Consider the following 17,884-nt stretch of genomic DNA (forward strand, 5'->3'; position numbering starts at 1 on the left):
ATGAACCTCTGAAGCGAAATGCATGCAAGATGGAGCAGACTTCAGCGGTTTAAAGGACAGCCTGCCAGGAAACTGTTGGCAGCCGTCAGGACGGCCCTCGTGGCTTCCCCCTGCCCACCCACCCCCCACCTCCAATCCCACCTCTGGGCAAAATGTGCTCCTCTGAGGGTTAGTCTCCATGACCACATGACTAGAAAAACATCATCAATTTGGTTGGTTAGTTAGTTAATTGAGGGGAAAATGTTATTTAATATAATCGTCAAGTCAAGAGCATTAAACCAGGGACTTCCCTGGCAGTCCAAGTAATTAAGACTTCGCCTCCCAGTTGTGGGCTGGATCCCTGATCAGGGAGCTAGGTTGCTGCATGCCTCACAGCAGCCCCCACACACAAAAAAAGCCCAAAATATAAAACAGAAGCAATATTGTAGCAAACTAAACCAAGACTTTAAGAAAAAGAGCATTAATCCAGCCAAATGTGGGATATATAGATGACAGTTTGAACACACAGTTGCTGTTTTTTCCAGTTATGTGTACTAAAGAATTTTGAGAATATTGGGCTAACGGGGTCTAGAGATACTCAAATGGCATTTTAAGACTTTTTCTCTACAGCGCCATGATGTCTACACCACAACCCAGATTTCTAGGGTTTCCTGAAATGTACAATTGCTAATGTTTTTCAAAGAAGAAAAATATTACTCCCACCTCTTCTTATTACAAACTATAGAGCTAACTAATGATCAGTGCCTGGTAATGACTTTCAGGATGGCCTGTGGAATTTTATCTGAAAATACTCAAATTTTTCATCTTAAAAGTTCTTCAGAATCTTCGTACATGCACACTGTGGTTTGTTTCAGGTTTAGAGAGTTCTGTGGGGTTTGTTTCTAATGGAGACACAGCCTTTTAATTTACAGCAGCGTTCACTAATTAAAATTATAAGCATAATTACTATCCATGATACTTATTATTAGCATGCATTCATAAAGCTCAAAATTCACTTCATCCTTTCAAGAACTGAGTAATTAGTTTCTTTGGATTTGTAGCTTTATCACCCTTTTATGTCCCGTTTGGAAGAAATAAACAATCAACCTCCTGGGAGACAGCTTTAAAAAGCTGGAAATATATTGTCCAGCTAGTGAAAGAGGCTGATACAATGCAGAGAATATGACTTTTCTTTGGTTTTAGTAGCCAGTTTTTTCTTGCATTTATTCGGCAAACCACTATTGAGCATGTAATGTGTACTAGGAACCTTGGGGATACAGAGGTAAATCGTTCGGAGATTTTTGTCCTCAAAGACCTTAAGGTTTTAATGAAAGGGAAATAATATTGTACATAGGGTATGTACATCAACTGTACCTCAATAAAAATAATAAACTAAAACATAAGGTTGTACACATATATGTAAAATAAACTATGGTGGTGCATGTACTTACATACCTGGTTTAAATGACCATCTACACTGTAAGAACAGGGAATGACCCTATTCTCTGATATATGATCAGCACCTAACATAGTATATTAAAATAGGAGATTTAATAATTAACTTTCTGGATGATTTAATAAGTGAATAATTGAATGTACTAATCTGTATTCTTTCCAAGATGCATCAGTGGGATGTTGACATTTTTTCCTCATCTGACTTGTTTTTACTGTTTCCAGGTATCAGCCAGCATGGCTGTCTCTCTGCCACCCACCCTGGGACTCAGTTCTGCCCCAGATGAAATCCAGCATCCACATATTAAATTTTCAGAATGGAAATTTAAGCTGTTCAGGGTGAGATCCTTTGAAAAGGCCCCTGAAAATGCTCAAGCAGAAAAGCAAGATTCCTCTGAGGGGAAGCCCTCTCTAGAGCAATCTCCAGCAGCCCTGGACAAGGCTGGTGGTCCGAAGCCAGCCCTGACTCAACCGCCATTAAAGCCTCACCCAAAATTTCTGAAAAAATCCCATGATGATGGAAAAGCAAGAGACAAAGCAATCCACCAAGCCAACCTGCGACATCTCTGCCGCATCTGTGGGAATTATCTCAAAGCTGATCGGCACCACAGGAGATATCCAGTCCACGGGCCCGTGGATGGCAAAACCCAAGTCCTCTTACGAAAGAAGGAAAAGAGGGCCACGTCCTGGCCAGACCTCATTGCCAAGGTCTTCCGGATCGACGTGAAGGCAGATGTGGACTCGATCCACCCCACTGAGTTCTGCCATGACTGTTGGGCCTTCATGCACAGGAAGTTCAGCAGTGCCCCGTGTGAGGCTTACTCCTCGAGAAACGCAGCGATGGAATGGCACCCCCACACACCATCCTGTGACATCTGTGATGCTGCCCGTCAAGGACTCAAGAGGAAGAGTCAGCCGCCAAACTCACAGCTCAGCAAAAGACTCAGAACTGTGATCGACCGAGCGAGACAAGCCCGACGGTGCAAGAGAAGAACTCAGGACAGGATCAGCAGCAAGGAACTGATGAAGAAGATTGCCAACTGCAGTAAGATACACCTCAGTACCAGGCTCCTGGCAGTGGACTTCCCAGTGCACTTTGTGAAATCTATCTCCTGCCAGATTTGTGAACACATTCTGGCAGACCCCGTGGAGACCAACTGTAAGCACGTCTTTTGCAGGATCTGCATTCTCAGATGCCTCAAAATCATGGGCAGCTATTGTCCTTCTTGCCGGTATCCCTGCTTCCCCACCGACCTGGAGAGTCCGGTGAAGTCTTTTCTGAGCATCTTGAATTCCCTGATGGTGAAATGTCCAGCAGAGGAGTGCGATGAGGAGGTCACCTTGGAAAAATACAATCACCATGTCTCAAGCCACAAGGAATCGAAAGAGACTTTTGTGCATATCAATAAAGGGGGCCGGCCCCGCCAGCATCTCCTGTCCCTGACCCGCCGGGCTCAGAAGCACCGTCTGAGGGAGCTCAAGATGCAGGTCAAGGCTTTCGCCGACAAGGAGGAAGGTGGAGATGTGAAGTCCGTGTGCCTGACCTTGTTCCTACTGGCGCTGAGAGCAAGAAATGAGCACAGACAAGCAGATGAGCTGGAGGCCATCATGAAGGGACGTGGCTCCGGCCTGCAGCCGGCTGTCTGCTTAGCCATCCGTGTCAACACCTTCCTCAGCTGCAGCCAGTACCACAAGATGTACAGGACTGTGAAGGCCATCACCGGGAGGCAGATTTTCCAGCCTCTGCACTCCCTTCGGAGTGCTGAGAAAGTCCTTCTGCCAGGCTACCACCCCTTCGAGTGGCAGCCACCTCTGAAGAACGTGTCTTCCAGCACTGACGTGGGCATTATTGATGGACTGTCCGGATTGGCCTCCTCTGTGGACGATTACCCGGTGGACACCATCGCCAAGCGCTTCCGCTATGATGCAGCTTTGGTGTCCGCTCTGATGGACATGGAAGAAGACATCCTGGAGGGCATGAGAGCCCAAGAGCTTGACGACTACCTGAATGGCCCCTTCACCGTGGTGGTGAAGGAGTCTTGTGATGGGATGGGAGACGTGAGCGAGAAGCACGGCAGCGGACCGGCAGTTCCGGAAAAGGCGGTTCGGTTTTCCTTTACGGTCATGAAAATCAGCATTGCTCACGGGTCACAGAACGTGAAGGTGTTCGAGGAAGCCAAGCCTAACTCCGAGCTGTGCTGCAAGCCGCTGTGCCTCATGCTAGCCGATGAGTCTGACCACGAGACCCTGACGGCCATCCTGAGCCCTCTGATTGCCGAGAGGGAAGCCATGAAGAGCAGCGAATTAATGCTGGAGATGGGAGGCATCCTCCGGACTTTCAAGTTCATCTTTAGGGGCACCGGCTACGACGAGAAACTGGTCCGGGAAGTGGAAGGTCTCGAGGCTTCCGGCTCAGTGTACATTTGCACCCTTTGTGATGCCACCCGCCTGGAGGCCTCTCAAAATCTGGTCTTCCACTCCATAACCAGAAGCCATGCTGAGAATCTGGAGCGCTATGAGGTCTGGCGTTCTAACCCCTACCATGAGACGGTGGAGGAACTGCGGGACCGGGTGAAGGGGGTCTCGGCCAAACCCTTCATTGAGACGGTCCCTTCCATAGATGCACTCCACTGCGACATCGGCAATGCAGCTGAGTTCTACAAGATCTTCCAGCTGGAGATCGGAGAGGTGTATAAGAACCCCAACGCCTCCAAAGAGGAAAGGAAAAGATGGCAGGCTACCCTGGACAAGCACCTCCGGAAGAGGATGAACCTAAAGCCCATCATGAGGATGAACGGCAACTTTGCCCGGAAGCTCATGACCAAAGAGACGGTGGAGGCAGTTTGTGAATTAATTCCCTCCCAGGAGAGGCACGAAGCCCTGAAGGAACTGATGGACCTTTATTTGAAGATGAAACCCGTCTGGCGATCCTCATGCCCTGCTAAAGAGTGCCCGGAATCTCTCTGCCAGTATAGCTTCAATTCACAGCGCTTTGCTGAGCTGCTCTCCACCAAGTTCAAGTACAGATATGAGGGCAAAATCACCAATTATTTTCACAAAACCTTGGCTCACGTCCCTGAAATTATTGAGAGGGATGGCTCCATTGGGGCATGGGCAAGCGAGGGAAATGAATCTGGCAACAAACTGTTCAGGCGTTTCCGGAAAATGAATGCCAGGCAGTCCAAGTACTATGAAATGGAAGACGTTTTGAAACATCACTGGTTGTATACCTCCAAATACCTGCAGAAGTTCATGAATGCTCACAATGCCCTGAAAGACTCGGGGTTTACCCTAAACTCGCAGGGAGGCTTAGGGGACTCGTTAGACCTAGAGGAATCCCCAGAATCCCAAGATTCAATGGAATTTTAAGCAGGGCAGCCGCTTATGAGTTGGTTTTGCAAATATGTTTTCCTCTGAATGGCATGAGGCCTTCTCCTGGTACCCTGCACTCCAGTGTGTGGGGCTTCACCACCCAGGCAGTGGTAGATTGGAGAGGCCGCAGATGCTGAACCCATGTCAGGAATGGGTAACTGGTGAGCCGATTGCTTGAGCTGTTTAGGGAGTTCAGAGATGCAACAGGGGACATCAGTTTTTTGAAAGATCAATAGCTGAGAGGAGGAGTAACTGCAGAGGAGCGGAGATGAACAAAGATAGGCATGTGTGTGACTGAGTGACGTGAAAATCAAAGTCAGGGTTGCCAAAGAACCCAGGAGAGAAATCTGACTTGTGGTCTCCGTCCCCCCACCAAGTTACTCTAGTTTATATTGAGCTGTGTTTTTTATTTCATTTTTGTAGAATTCTTTGTTTTATAAATTTCACATATTTTGGCTTATTCTACAAGATTCAGAACAGCTTTTCAGATATCTGTAGCAATAACATCTTCCTTGTGTATGGTACAGTGACCTTGACAAAGTGCTCTTGGTGCATCCTATCATTTGGTACACTTATGCAGAAATACCCTACCTCCAGAATATTTTTGGAAAATCAGTCCTTTTCTGAATTTAAATGATGTTTCTTTTGTAATGGTCGGAGTTTAGGAGATCATCTGCACCATGGGTTTTTCAATAACAAAGTTAGAAGAATAAAACTGTTAGCTGCAGCTAGTTATTAATCTTGTGGTAGTACATGTTTAGTTTGCTATCAGTAGCCAAGTATGATCTTTATTTTTACTTTTAACTAGATTCTTCAAATGATTGTCCATACAATCTCAAAGCCACAGGGGCCTTTTTTGTTTTGCTTTTACTTAAAAAAACTTATTTCTAATTGGAGGATAATTGCTTTGTAATGTTGTGTTAGCTTCTGCCATATATCAACATGAATCAGCCATAGGTATACACATGTCCCTCTTCTCTTGAACCTCCCTCTCACCTTCCACTCCACAGTGGTCTTTTAAATCTGGGTTTGTTTACTGTATAAAAACAGATTTAATGTCTTGCTGAAAATTTCTGCCAGGTTTTCTCCATATGAAACCTGGATCAATTTTGCTCAATCTAGTTTTCATGGAGTCTTTCCCTCTACATTATGGTTTTTTTTTTCCTATTATGATCAGTTTAATTTCAGTGTATTAAGGTTTTTGTAGCAGGAAATTGTTGTACTTTTCTCACCTGCTAAGTTTAGAAGGAGGACTTCCCAGATGGTGTCAGTGGTAAAAAATCTGCCTGCCAATGCAGAAGATGAAAGAGAGGTAGGTTTGATCCCTGGGTTGGGAAGATCCCCTGAAGTAGGAAATGGCAACCCACTCTAGTATTCTTGCCTGGAAAATTCCGTGGACAGTGGAGCCTGATGGGCTATAGTCTATGGGGTTGCAAAGAGTCAGACATGACTGAGCCACTGAGCATGCGTGCACAAGTTTAGGTGGAGCCCGCTCATGGTACAGTGGAAGAGTTAACATTTGCAGAGGGTTTTTTTTTTTTTTTGATGCCACTTTTAGAATATCTCCATATTCATCCACATTCATTTTGCCTCATTTTTCCTCACAACAACTCTGTGGGTAGACATTGCTATGATTCTCTTTTGTGGAGGGTTAAATGACTTGCCCAAATTTATGGGAATAGTACTTACCTGATCTGGAATTTGAACTCAAATCTTTTGTCTTCAGATTCCATGTTGTTTCTGCCGCAAAAATGAACTATTAATTTTTTTTGAAATAAAGCAGTAACATAATTTGTTTAGAATCTACAACTCATCACTATAGTTCATAATCTTGAGATTGCATTCTTGGGAGCAGGGATGCGTGGGTTTTAAGTCCTTGGTGTACTTAGGGCCTTTTGCTAGGAGGAAGAATTGTCAAAGTTCTCAAGAGCTCCCCCCCGGCCCCCCCCGCCCCCGCCCCCAACCTCTGGTGGCTCCAGTTTCTGGAAACTCTTGTCTGCACCCTTAGGAATTTGGGAATTGCCAATTGCTGGCAATTTAGAGCAGGCATGGGAGTTTATATGCTAGTGAGTCATAATGATATGTTAGTGTTAATTAGTTTTTTTTCTTCCTTTGATTTTATTGGCCTTAATTGCCACTCTTCACACACAGTATATCAAAGAGCTTTGTAATTTAGTTGTCAAATGTGCATCAGTGATATTATCCTAAATGGTATGCATTTGATGCTTTTATAGGGATTGAACCTGGTATTTTCCATTTAAACAATACAGCAGTTTTTTTCTTGCTTTTTTTGTATAGAATATATAAATTACAAAGATACTTGTAATTTAATTGTCAAAAAGATATACATATTTTAATTTTATTTTTTGTAGAAAACATTTACTTTTTGCATTAGGTAAACTAAAGGACTGAAGCCACCCCTTTCCTTCATCCCCTTTAATCCTTACAGCATGTCTCTGCCCTAATAAACAGCTAAATTCCTGTAATCTTCTTACTCCCTGAGGCATGCTTGCTCTGGTTTGTAGATTTTTTTTTCCCACTTCCTCTCTGTTACTCGATTGGTGGCAATGTAAACACTTTCCAATGTTAAATTCAACTTTTCTAGCATTGTAGGAACTCCTTTGAGTGCATGTGACTAACAGCATGATTTATAGCACAACCCTCCCAATAATCCCTTAATCAGATCACATTTTAATAAACCCCAGGAACATATGGCTGCAGGAATTTCAATATGTAGAAATGCAGCCGATGGTTGTTTTTGTCCTCCTAACTGTTGAGATTGTAATATCCTAGACCCTGGTTTTATATTCAAGTCTTATTTTTGACAGTGTCCATTGTAAATGCAGTCACATTCTCTAGGGAAATTCACCACACTGAATGGAGCCTTTTTTTTTTTCTGAAGTATAGACTGAGACTTGAGAAGTGAAAAGCATCTTTTTCCCGTGAAACCTGATTCTACAAGTTCTCCTGCCAACCCGCTGAGGTGCACTGCAGGGACCAGTGATAATGGCTGATGAAAATTGATGAATAGTCGGTATGAGGTCAAAAAGCTCCTTGGGATTAATAAATATGTACTGAGAAGCAGGAACAGGAGGAAAAGATGTCTTTTCCTTCCAAGTGAATTAAAATTTAGTTTTGCTTCAATTTGTTTTCACAAAATATAGATGAAGGTAAGATTTTTTTTTTTGGTTGAGCTTGTGGATCTCACATTAGATCAAACAGAATTCAAATTACACACAGCTAGGAGGCAGAGTTTGTAAGCACCGGTGGTGGTTGCGAGAATGAATCATCATTTCGATGCAAATGATTTTTGATTGCGAATATGTCTGTGTCTTCAGTTATTGTATGAGAAGTGGTCTATTCTTTCGATGTTGAGAGATTTTTAAGTAACAGTAGATATTTTGTCACTGTTTGATTTTTTCCATTTAACTACAGTGACCTACATAAATATACCTTATTCATTTTTGGTGAGATTTTTCCTTTTGTGAAATTGCACTTCACTTTATTTTCATACACATAATTGTAAAGTTTGTTTAATGGCTTCTAAGACCTTTCTTCTTCCTCTTTTTTTGTATTTGTTTTAGGAAAAGTTTAGGCACCAGGATGCAGTGGTTTTATTTGATGATTTGTTGTGAAGGAATTTCCATGTCAAATGTTTTTAATTAAAATATGTTTCAGCACTTAATTTTTATATTTTAATATTTCTATTCCTTATTAATATTATGGTTATAGTTAACAGTTGTATGTTTAAGTATTTGAAATAAAAGTTAAAAATTTGGAAACAGTGGGTATTGTGTTTTATATTCAAATAATAATATTGAGTACAATATTAAAAAAATGAAATGACATTTTTCCTTGAGGGAAATACAACATGAATTTGGTGCTTTTATAATAAAAAAAGCAACAGAATAATGAATATAGTTTATACTAAAATAAGAAAGACAATTTGGTTCCAGATACTTAAGGTAAATGTAGGATTTGAAATGAAAATGTAAATTCTTTTGACAATCATAAAAGTATGATCCTTTGCCCCAGAAAATTCATGCATTCATACACTCAACATTTTGATAAGAGTGGTTGACTTGCCAGGGCCACACAGATAATGGCAGAAGTGAGCTAGCCCCCAGGTTCTCTTGACCAGTCCTTTCCCTAGTAACAACAACAACAATGGCGACCACCACAACAGTAATAATAGCTACCACTGACCAAACCGTGTGGCAAACACTTTGCCTATGGTTTTCTCATTGGATTCTTTTGGAGTCAGTACTACTATGTTCTTCACATTACATGCGAGGTCACTGAAGCTTATCTCAGCCCGAAATTGACAGGACTGCGCCTTCACAATTTTCCCTCTAGTTCTGTCCATCTTACCTTCATACTAGTCTGTCATTTCCACATCATCCGTGAAATTTCAAGCAACTTAGTGCCGCCTTTGCTGGAGACTTCCCAGCTCACTCCTACTCAGAACAGAGATCTGGCCTGGCTACTTCCATGCAAACAAACCAAGGTTTTAAATATTGAAATATGTTTGTACTTGCAGGTAGACAGCATGTACCCCAAAGACCCTGGTACCCTCCATACTCCTGCAGCCCCAATCCATCTCCCAGGAACTCAGATCCAGCAAGTAACAAGTTGACTGCTGGCACAGCAGGGGGCCTTAAAGACTGTTCCAGTGCGACCATCTTTGATTGACTTTTTAAAAATCCTACTATCTTTACTTTGTACTATTCTCCTCCACCTTTATTGAGGCATTATTGACACATAAAATTGTCAATATTTAAAGTGATGATTTGATATAAGTGTACATTGTAAAATATTTACCACAATCAAGTTAATTAGCTGACCCAGTGCCTCACATAGTTACCTTTTGTATATGTGTAGTTCAGTTCAGTTAAATTCAGTCACTCATTTGTGTCCTACTCTTTGCCACCCCAAGGACTGCAGCACGCCAGGCCTCCCTGTCCATCACCAGCTCCCAGAGTTTACTCAAACCCATGTCCATTGAGTTGGTGATGCCATCCAACTATCTCATCCTCTGTTGTCCCCTTCTCCTCCTGCCTTCAATCCTTCCCAGCATCAGGGTCTTTTCAAATGAGTCAGTTCATCACATCAGGTGGCCAAAGTATTGGAGTTTCAGTTTCAGTATCAGTCCTCCCAATGAACAGTCAGGACTGATTTCCCTTAGGATGGACTGGTTGGATCTCCTTGTAGTCCAAGGGATTCTCGAGAGTCTTCTCCAACACCACCGTTCAAACGCATCATTCTTCGGTACTCAGCTTCATTTATAGTCCAACTCTCACATCCATACATGACTACTGGAAAAACCATAGCCTTGATTAGACGGACCTTTGTTAGCAAAGTAATGTCTCTGCTTTTCAATATGCTTTCTAGATTGGTCATAACTTTTCTTCTAAGGAACAAGTATCTTTTAATTTCACGGCTGAAGTCACCATCTGCAGTGATTTTGGAGCCCCCCAAAATAAAGTCTCTCACTGTTTCCACTGTTTCCCATGAAGTAATGGGACAAGATGCCATGATCTTATTTTCTGAATGCTGAGTTTTAAGCCAACTTTTTCACTCTCTCTTTCACTTTCATCAAGAGGCTCTTTAGTTCTTCACTTTCTGCCATAAGTGTGGTGTCATCTGCATATCCGAGGTTATTGATATTTCTCCTGGCCCAGCTTGTGCTTCATCCAGTCCAGCATTTCTGATGATGTACTCTGCATATAAGTTAGAACACTTAAGACTGAGTCTTTTAACAATTTTCAAGTGTACGAGATAGTACCATGTCAGTCATATAGTTACTCAGCTGTACGAGAGATCCTCAAAACCTACTCATCTTACAGCTGAAAGTTGGTACCCTTTGACCAAGGGTATTTGATATTACCCCTGCATTTGAAAATGAAGCAGCTTCTTATCCTTTAAGGCTTAGCTAAGTTCTAGATATTTCTTGATACCCTTTGTAACTATTTCAGCCTGTTTTAAAAGCTATTTATAGGATAACTTTTAGAAGCAGGCAATGTATAGTTGGCATTGGAGACAGAGGGGTGAATTCAGACAGTTTCTGCTCACAAAGAACTGGTTGGAGGTAGACACTGAATCAACAGTAATTATAATAAATGCATGATTCCACAGTCTAGTGGGTGTTATGAATGAGAAGTACTAGGTGCAATTCAAGTACAGTAAGACAAGAGAATTTAAATTGGGGAATCATAGAAATATCTAGGGAGAAGGAACCTTTAAGAGAAGACTGGTAGGATGAGTGGGGTGAGGGCAGGTGAGGAATGATAGAACAGGCCCAACATAACCTGTGGGGAGACCGATGGGAGACCTGCCCACTTTTTGACCTTTTATGATTGGCCTCAGAACAGTCATGGCACTTGAGGGTGTATCATTTAGCTTGCTAATGTATTACAATGAGTGCATAACGAGGATCACGGTCTACTGGAAGTGGAATCTTCTGCCATCTTGGAGCTGCTGGCTGGTTCTAATCAGTTTTTGTCATGTCCCATGACCATGCCATTCTTTTAAAGGTTGTTCCCTGCCCTCTTCCCTTTTGCTTCAACTGGAGATGTTTCAGAACTGAAGGAAGGTCTGTGTAGCAGAAGTAGACTGAGGGAGGGACTGATAAGTCAAGAGAATCAGGCAGAGGCCTCATCATGCAGGAACCTGTGGTTGGGTAAAAACTTTGGATCCTACCCCAAACGCAAATGGAAACCATTGAAGAGCTTGAGGCATGCAACCCATGCCAAGCCAGGGAAGGGACAAGAGTGAAATGCTTTGGGAAAGGGTTAAATGTGAAGTGATTTGTCTAAGACTGAGAAGGACTATGTACATAATTTCAAATGTTGGAGTAGCCACTTCAAACATCTTAGTGACACACTGCCTGCTAATTCTTTTGTCTTTTCCCTCAAGTGACTGTGGCTCTGTTTCCAGTTTAACAGAACCATATTAGTGTCCTTCATTATTACTTCAAGGTACTCGGGACTGTTTAATCTGCATGTTTAAATATATACTATGTCGGAGATTCCAGATGTTGAAGCTGGTTTTAGAAAAGGCAGAGGAACCAGAGATCAAATTGCCAACATTTGTTGGATCATAGAGAAAGCAGGAGAGTTCCAGAAAAACATCTATTTCTGCCTTATTGACTATGCCAAAGCCTTTGACTGTGCGGATCACAATAAACTGGAAAATTCTGAAAGAGATGGGAATACTGGACCACCTGACTTGCCTCTTGAGAAATCTGTATGCAGGTCAGGAAGCAACAGTTAGAACTGGACATGGAACATCAGACTGGTTCCAAATAAGAAAAGGAGTACGTCAAGGCTGTATATTGTCACCCTGCTTATTTAACTTCTATGCAGAGTACATCATGAGAAATGCTGGGCTGAATGAAGCACAAGCTGGAATCAAGATTGCCGGGAAAAATATCAATAACCTCAGATATGCAGATGACACCACCCTTATGGCAGAAAGTGAAGAAGAACTAAAGAGCCTCTTGATGAAAGTGAAAATGGAGAGTGAAAAAGTTAGCTTAAAGCTGCTGCTGCTGCTGCTGCTAAGTCTCTTTAGTTGTGTCCGACTCTGTGCGACCCCATAGACGGCAGCCCGCCAGGCTCCCCCGTCCCTGGGATTCTCCAGGCAAGAACACTGGAGTGGGTTGCCATTCATTGCCTTCTCCAATGCATGAAAGTGAAAAGTGAAAGTGAATTCGCTCAGTCGTGTCTGACTCTTCGCGACCCCATGGACTGCAGCTCACCAGGCTCCTCCATCCATGGGATTTGCCAGGCAAGAGTGCTGGAGTGGGGTGCCATTGCCTTCTCCAAAGTAACTAGAGGGCTCACCACAAATGCTATCAGTTCAGCATTTGAGGAGATTGTGCAGAAAGTGTGAAAGCATAAGCTCATTAGGTGAGATGTCCCCACACAGAGTAGTGACACAGAGGTAAGCAGGAAGGAACAGCTCACATGATATGAATGAAGTTTTATGTGATTTTCTTGTACTGATGAAAAGCTGGGGGTCCCTACCCTGGCCACCCCTCCAAGCCCATGCCGTTCCACACTCCTCTTGTTTACTATGTTCATCAGACTGATGCTGTTTCAGTTCCATAAACATGACAAGCTTCCTACCCTTTAGACTGACTACTCCTTTTCCACTATGCTTTCCACTTTCTTGACACATTGAACTCGTTTGTGTGTTTTGCTCTTGTTTATATATAAACATATATGTGTGTCTATCTATATAGATACATAGATCCATGTGTAGATATCTGCATGGGGGTCTTAGCTGCAGTACGTGGGATCTTTGTTGAGTCATGCAAGATCTTTAGTGGTGTTTGGGCTCCAAGGGCTTAGTTGCCCCATGGCATGTGGGATCTTAGTTCCTTGACCAGGGAATTGAATCCACATCCCCTGCATTCCAAGGTGAGTTCTTAAGCAATGCACCATCTTTGTGCCTGGAGAGGAGTAGACTCCCTCAAAATAGTCACCCTGGAAAGCCATGTACTTATTTATTGACATTATTCTGTGTAAACTGTTTGAGACTCACCTTTAAAATCTATTTGTGAGGCATATCAGAAAACCCACTTTGTTAGCTCAGACTTCACTTTTGGCCTAAAGTGACAATAATGCTGAAAATGACACCCTACTTGGCTTTGGATAACATTTGTCTGTTTCCAAAAACCAAATTCATCTCTAACTGTTGAGTATCTTCTAAAGAATGAAACATAGACTCTGAAAGTGATTGAAAAGTGAGTCTTAGAACTGTGTTAGGCAAAAGCATTAAATCCTTGGGATAAGTGAGTACTCTTCTAATGTGGTTCCTTTGAAAGTTTGTATATGCTTACTAGAAAAGAAACTTTATTGTCTTCAAATCACATCTGGTAGACTCATTAGTGAGATGACTTAAAAAGACCTATTTTTACTCAAACTTACAGTGAGTAAAACCAAAGTACTTGCCCTTGACTTACACACAGACACACAGACACACACGCACGAAAAGCAGCTTTAATTGAATCTCTCAGATTATCGTATGTAATCTGCTTTCACTTTGAAACAAATATGTGTAATTACTTTCTAGCCACTTGGTCACTGTAGACAAATAAAGATAAGAGATGATTGTGGGAAAAACATTTTGAACTCTGTAGAGGCTATTTCAGCTCCCACTCATGTCACTTTCTACTGACAGATACAAGAAATAAAAGTAGAGTGATCTTGAAAAAATTAAGCATAGGATTTTGCCGATAACTGGGTAACTACAAATGTTAATAGGAATAAATCAGTGTAAACAAAAGACATTTTCATATTTTATCAGCTTTATTAAGTAACAGAAACAACAGAAAATCAAAACAATGGTACAGCAAATTATGCAAAAAGAATATTCATCATGCAACATTACTGAAGCAAAGTGAACATGATTTAATTTTTTCAGATTTATTTCAGTATCTGAGGCATGAACTATTCGCAGAAATTTTCAGCAGGATTTCATCTGCTGTATGGTTCATATTTCCCCTAAATTTGGCAATAATACCTTACACATTGTGGACTCAGTGGAAACAAATGAATGAGAGGTTATGGTCTAAGCTCTTGGGCTAAAATGAAATACATTTCCAGAAAAATACTCCAGGGGGGAAGACATTTGTATCTAAGGCCATCTAGTTATCAATTGATGTGAAGCCTCAAAATTAACAGTTCTTTTAATTTCAATTCTAGCAAGAATCTAGTTGAACCTGAGCAAGCTCACTGATTTCTACAACTTTCACTGGCAGCAAACACCATACACCAACTAGACTCATAAACACACATATATTTCTTTTCCCCTTTTAAAAATTATCTACCTGTTAACTTTGTCAATCTCTAAACTTTTATTATTTGGGTAAGTAATCAATATTACTTGTGGAAATAATCTCTCATGAGATCTATTTAGAGATTCTTATTGTACTCTGACTCTTCTCCCTCTTTCAGAGAACTATCAGTGGACTGAATTTTCATTGAATCTCTTGAAGAACTGTTTCAACCGACTAGCTTACTTTATCATCTGTTAACCATATGACTGGGGAGGAGTGGAGGGGTGGGTGGGTGGGAGTGGGGGAGGAGTCTATGAAGAAAGTACATGTGGATAGCTTGATAAAATGTAACAGACAATGTAGATTCATTTTGTTTTTCTTCATGTCAATGGAGATTATCTATTTTTCTCCCTATCTAGCGTCCCTGGTGGCTCAGGCAGTAAAGAACCTGCCTGCAACACAGGAGACCTGAGTTCGCTTCCTGGGTTGGGAAGATCCCCTGGAGGAGGGCATGGCAACCCACTGAAGTATTCTTGCCCGGAGAATTCCCATGGACAGACGAGTCTGGTGGGCTACAGTCCAGGGGGTCCAAAGATTTGGGCACAACTGAGTGACTAAACACAACAACAGTCTATTTATCTATCTACCTATCTATTTCCTTATAATTTTTTCTGTATATGGGCATAGTCAAGTGGCCATCTTTGAGGTGTACAAAGAACATTCATGTGGGATACAGGTGATCTCAGTTTTAATTTCTGGTCAACTACCAAATTGTAATAGTCCACAAAATAATTCGTTTAACTCCTTTGGGTGTTAGTTTCTTTACTGGTTAAATTTGTATTAACTGCTTGGTGGATTATTTGTTACCAAAAGTCCTATAAAGGATGTAAGCATACCTTGATTATTATTACTACTTCTGTGTTTAAGATTCTTTGAATAAAAATTCAGATCATAAATTCCATTGAATATAACTTTCAGTAAAATATTTTCAAAATACACGTTATAGGTCCTGCATAGGTCGAAACACAATGACTCTATTCAGTATGGCATTATAAGCACTTTCCCCTAGTACTTTACTCATATAACTAAATGAAAACATTAGATGTCTTCAATAAACAAAAATACGAAGATAAATTTTATCATTGTTATGATTCTTTAAAATAAGTTTAAAATGTTGATGCACTTGAATCTGAAAGGCTTTCATGGAGCTAATCAAACAACCTTCTAAGAAAGGATTTCTTGGCAGGAGTAATAATTTTCCCAGAACCCTTTTTGTGGAGGGATCTCAGTGGAGGCTTTTTTAATGATTGAACTCTTTTGGGAGTTTGCAGTGCTCTTGCTATCTTCACATGCTCATTGCAGTAATATTTATTGCTTCCTTCTGATAGCTGGATGAGTGTGCGTTCTGCCAGATCCATACACTGGGCATGGACCCAATGTCCATCTCCATGAGAGCAATAGATCATGGCAGGCTTGTTGAGCTCAGTTGAATAAAACGGTACCCAAGTATTGATATCCACATCACAAGTAGGGCAGCATGTAATCCAGTAGCCTGTCTCAGACTCATCTTCCTCATCATCTTCATTGTAGGTGTCAAATTCATCATCACCATCGAAACTGTTTGCTTCTGCACTGAAGCAAAATTCTTCTGAGTCTTCAAAGGGAGTGGAGTCCCCTGGGTCTTCTGTTGATGTCTGACTACTGGTGAAAGTTTTCTGATCTTCGTTCACGTCGTCTTCAGCACATTTCAATGTATAAAAGTAAAATGCTTCTGAAACAGCCTGTTTATTGTCTCCTGGTATGCCGAGGAAAACAGTTCCATTTCCCATGTTGCTTCCAAACCATATCTTGCTGTGCTTAATATCTGGGGTCCAATCTGGGGTTTCCATCTCATGAATGTCTATCTTGTTATCCTTGAAAGAGATGACGTTGCAGACCATTCTTTTTTGATTTTCAAGCTGATAGCCACCAACAATAACAAATTCATCATTGCTTATTTGAGTCAGGATTGCACTGGAGACAGAGATTCCTCCTGGCAAGACTGTGCACTCCACAGCTGGGCTACCCAGGGGGAGATCAACCCTTATTCTATACAGATTGGCAGGGCGGATGTTATTGGCAAGTGAATGGCCTCCTAAAATATAAACGGTATCATTTCTGGCAATGGAGACATGAAAAGATAATCCATCTTGAAGTTCTGGAAGAATGTATAACGTAGAGCACCCAAATTCAAAATCCACCAAGAAGACATGGGGCAGGCAGTCAGCTACACTGTTCCATTTCTCTGTGGTTCTTTGAGCAGAAGGTATGTATGACCGTCCTCCAAAGAGAACACCCATACTTTTCCCTCGACTATACACCACGTCAATGGAATGACCATATCTGCCTTCAGGAACGTCTCCTACCAAGTCCTTCTCTGTGCAGCGAAAGGTAACTTTTTTGTTGTTCTTGGAAACAACAGACATCACATAAATCTTATCTGAAAGCTCATTATTTGGTGTTTTTCCTCCATGGATGATATACTGATGCTTTTCAGACTCCAAGTTGCCGCTGAATGTGCAAGTGGCCGGGTATCGAAGAGGAGGAAGGTAGCAGGAATCCTTAGAGAAAACTGCAGGCTTCAGTTTGAGATGATTATGCTTTACCTCAAAATGGAAAACTCCAGTGGGGCAAGACCTCTTGGGCCAGCCTTTTTGGCCAAAGAAGAAAACTTGCCCATCAAAATTCATTAATGAGAAGCCTGGTTGAATTAAGGCCATGTTATTACCGACTGTTACCATCTGTAGTGACATATTCTCTGATGGTGGATAGATCTTTTATCTGAAAGAATTACAAAAAAACACAAACTTTCTTTACTTACTACATCTATTCATATAAAATCATTATGTGCAGATTCCCTCACATGCAAAAAGCACGTTAAAAATAAAGAGTTGTCCCGTAAGTTTGCAGTGGAATAGCAAAAATTCAGGCGGCTAGACAAGCAAAGGGACACAGAACCTTTTTGCTTAAAACAATCGTAGCAGCTGGGAGCTGTTTTGGACATGGACTACCGTCCCTTAGATTTCTGGGAATTGTAGTCATTTTCCCTTAAAGATTCACCACTTGTCAGCAGAAAGAACTACATTTCCCAGGAATCCATTCTCTGTGGGGCGTGTGGCTCCAATAGTTGCTTCTCCAGGAGACAAGTCTCGCTGAGTAAAGATGCCAAAAATGCGAAGTGACTAGCTGGGAGCCAAGACAGAAAACTAGGGAGTGGGAGGTGAGAATGGCTGATGCACACCTAACATCCAGGTTATG

General features: G+C 41.7%; 3 protein-coding genes across 4 annotated transcripts in view; 2 read left to right on the forward strand and 1 right to left on the reverse strand.

Annotated features, from left to right (window-relative positions):
- Positions 1–1,668: 1,668 nt before the first annotated feature.
- On the forward strand, positions 1,669–4,800 carry RAG1 (recombination activating 1). Its single transcript, XM_068989307.1, has one exon. It carries the CDS (start codon positions 1,669–1,671, stop codon positions 4,798–4,800), a length of 3,132 nt encoding a protein of 1,043 aa, XP_068845408.1.
- Positions 4,801–15,795: 10,995 nt separating this feature from the next.
- On the reverse strand, positions 15,796–17,379 carry RAG2 (recombination activating 2). Its single transcript, XM_068988109.1, has one exon. The coding sequence runs from the start codon at positions 17,377–17,379 to the stop codon at positions 15,796–15,798; it is 1,584 nt and encodes a 527-aa protein (XP_068844210.1).
- Positions 17,380–17,742: 363 nt separating this feature from the next.
- The window catches only part of IFTAP (intraflagellar transport associated protein), a 67,809-nt gene continuing 67,667 nt past the window's right edge, over positions 17,743–17,884 (forward strand). Inside the window, exon 1 of one of the 2 annotated variants that reach the window (XM_068989078.1) lies at positions 17,743–17,846. The gene's annotated coding sequence lies outside the window, so the exon portion shown is untranslated. The remainder of the gene's footprint in view (positions 17,847–17,884) is intronic. The other variant, XM_068989077.1, reaches the window with a different exon arrangement.

This window comes from Capricornis sumatraensis, chromosome 16, assembly GCF_032405125.1.
Source record: "Capricornis sumatraensis isolate serow.1 chromosome 16, serow.2, whole genome shotgun sequence".
Classification (NCBI taxonomy): Eukaryota; Metazoa; Chordata; class Mammalia; order Artiodactyla; family Bovidae; genus Capricornis; species Capricornis sumatraensis.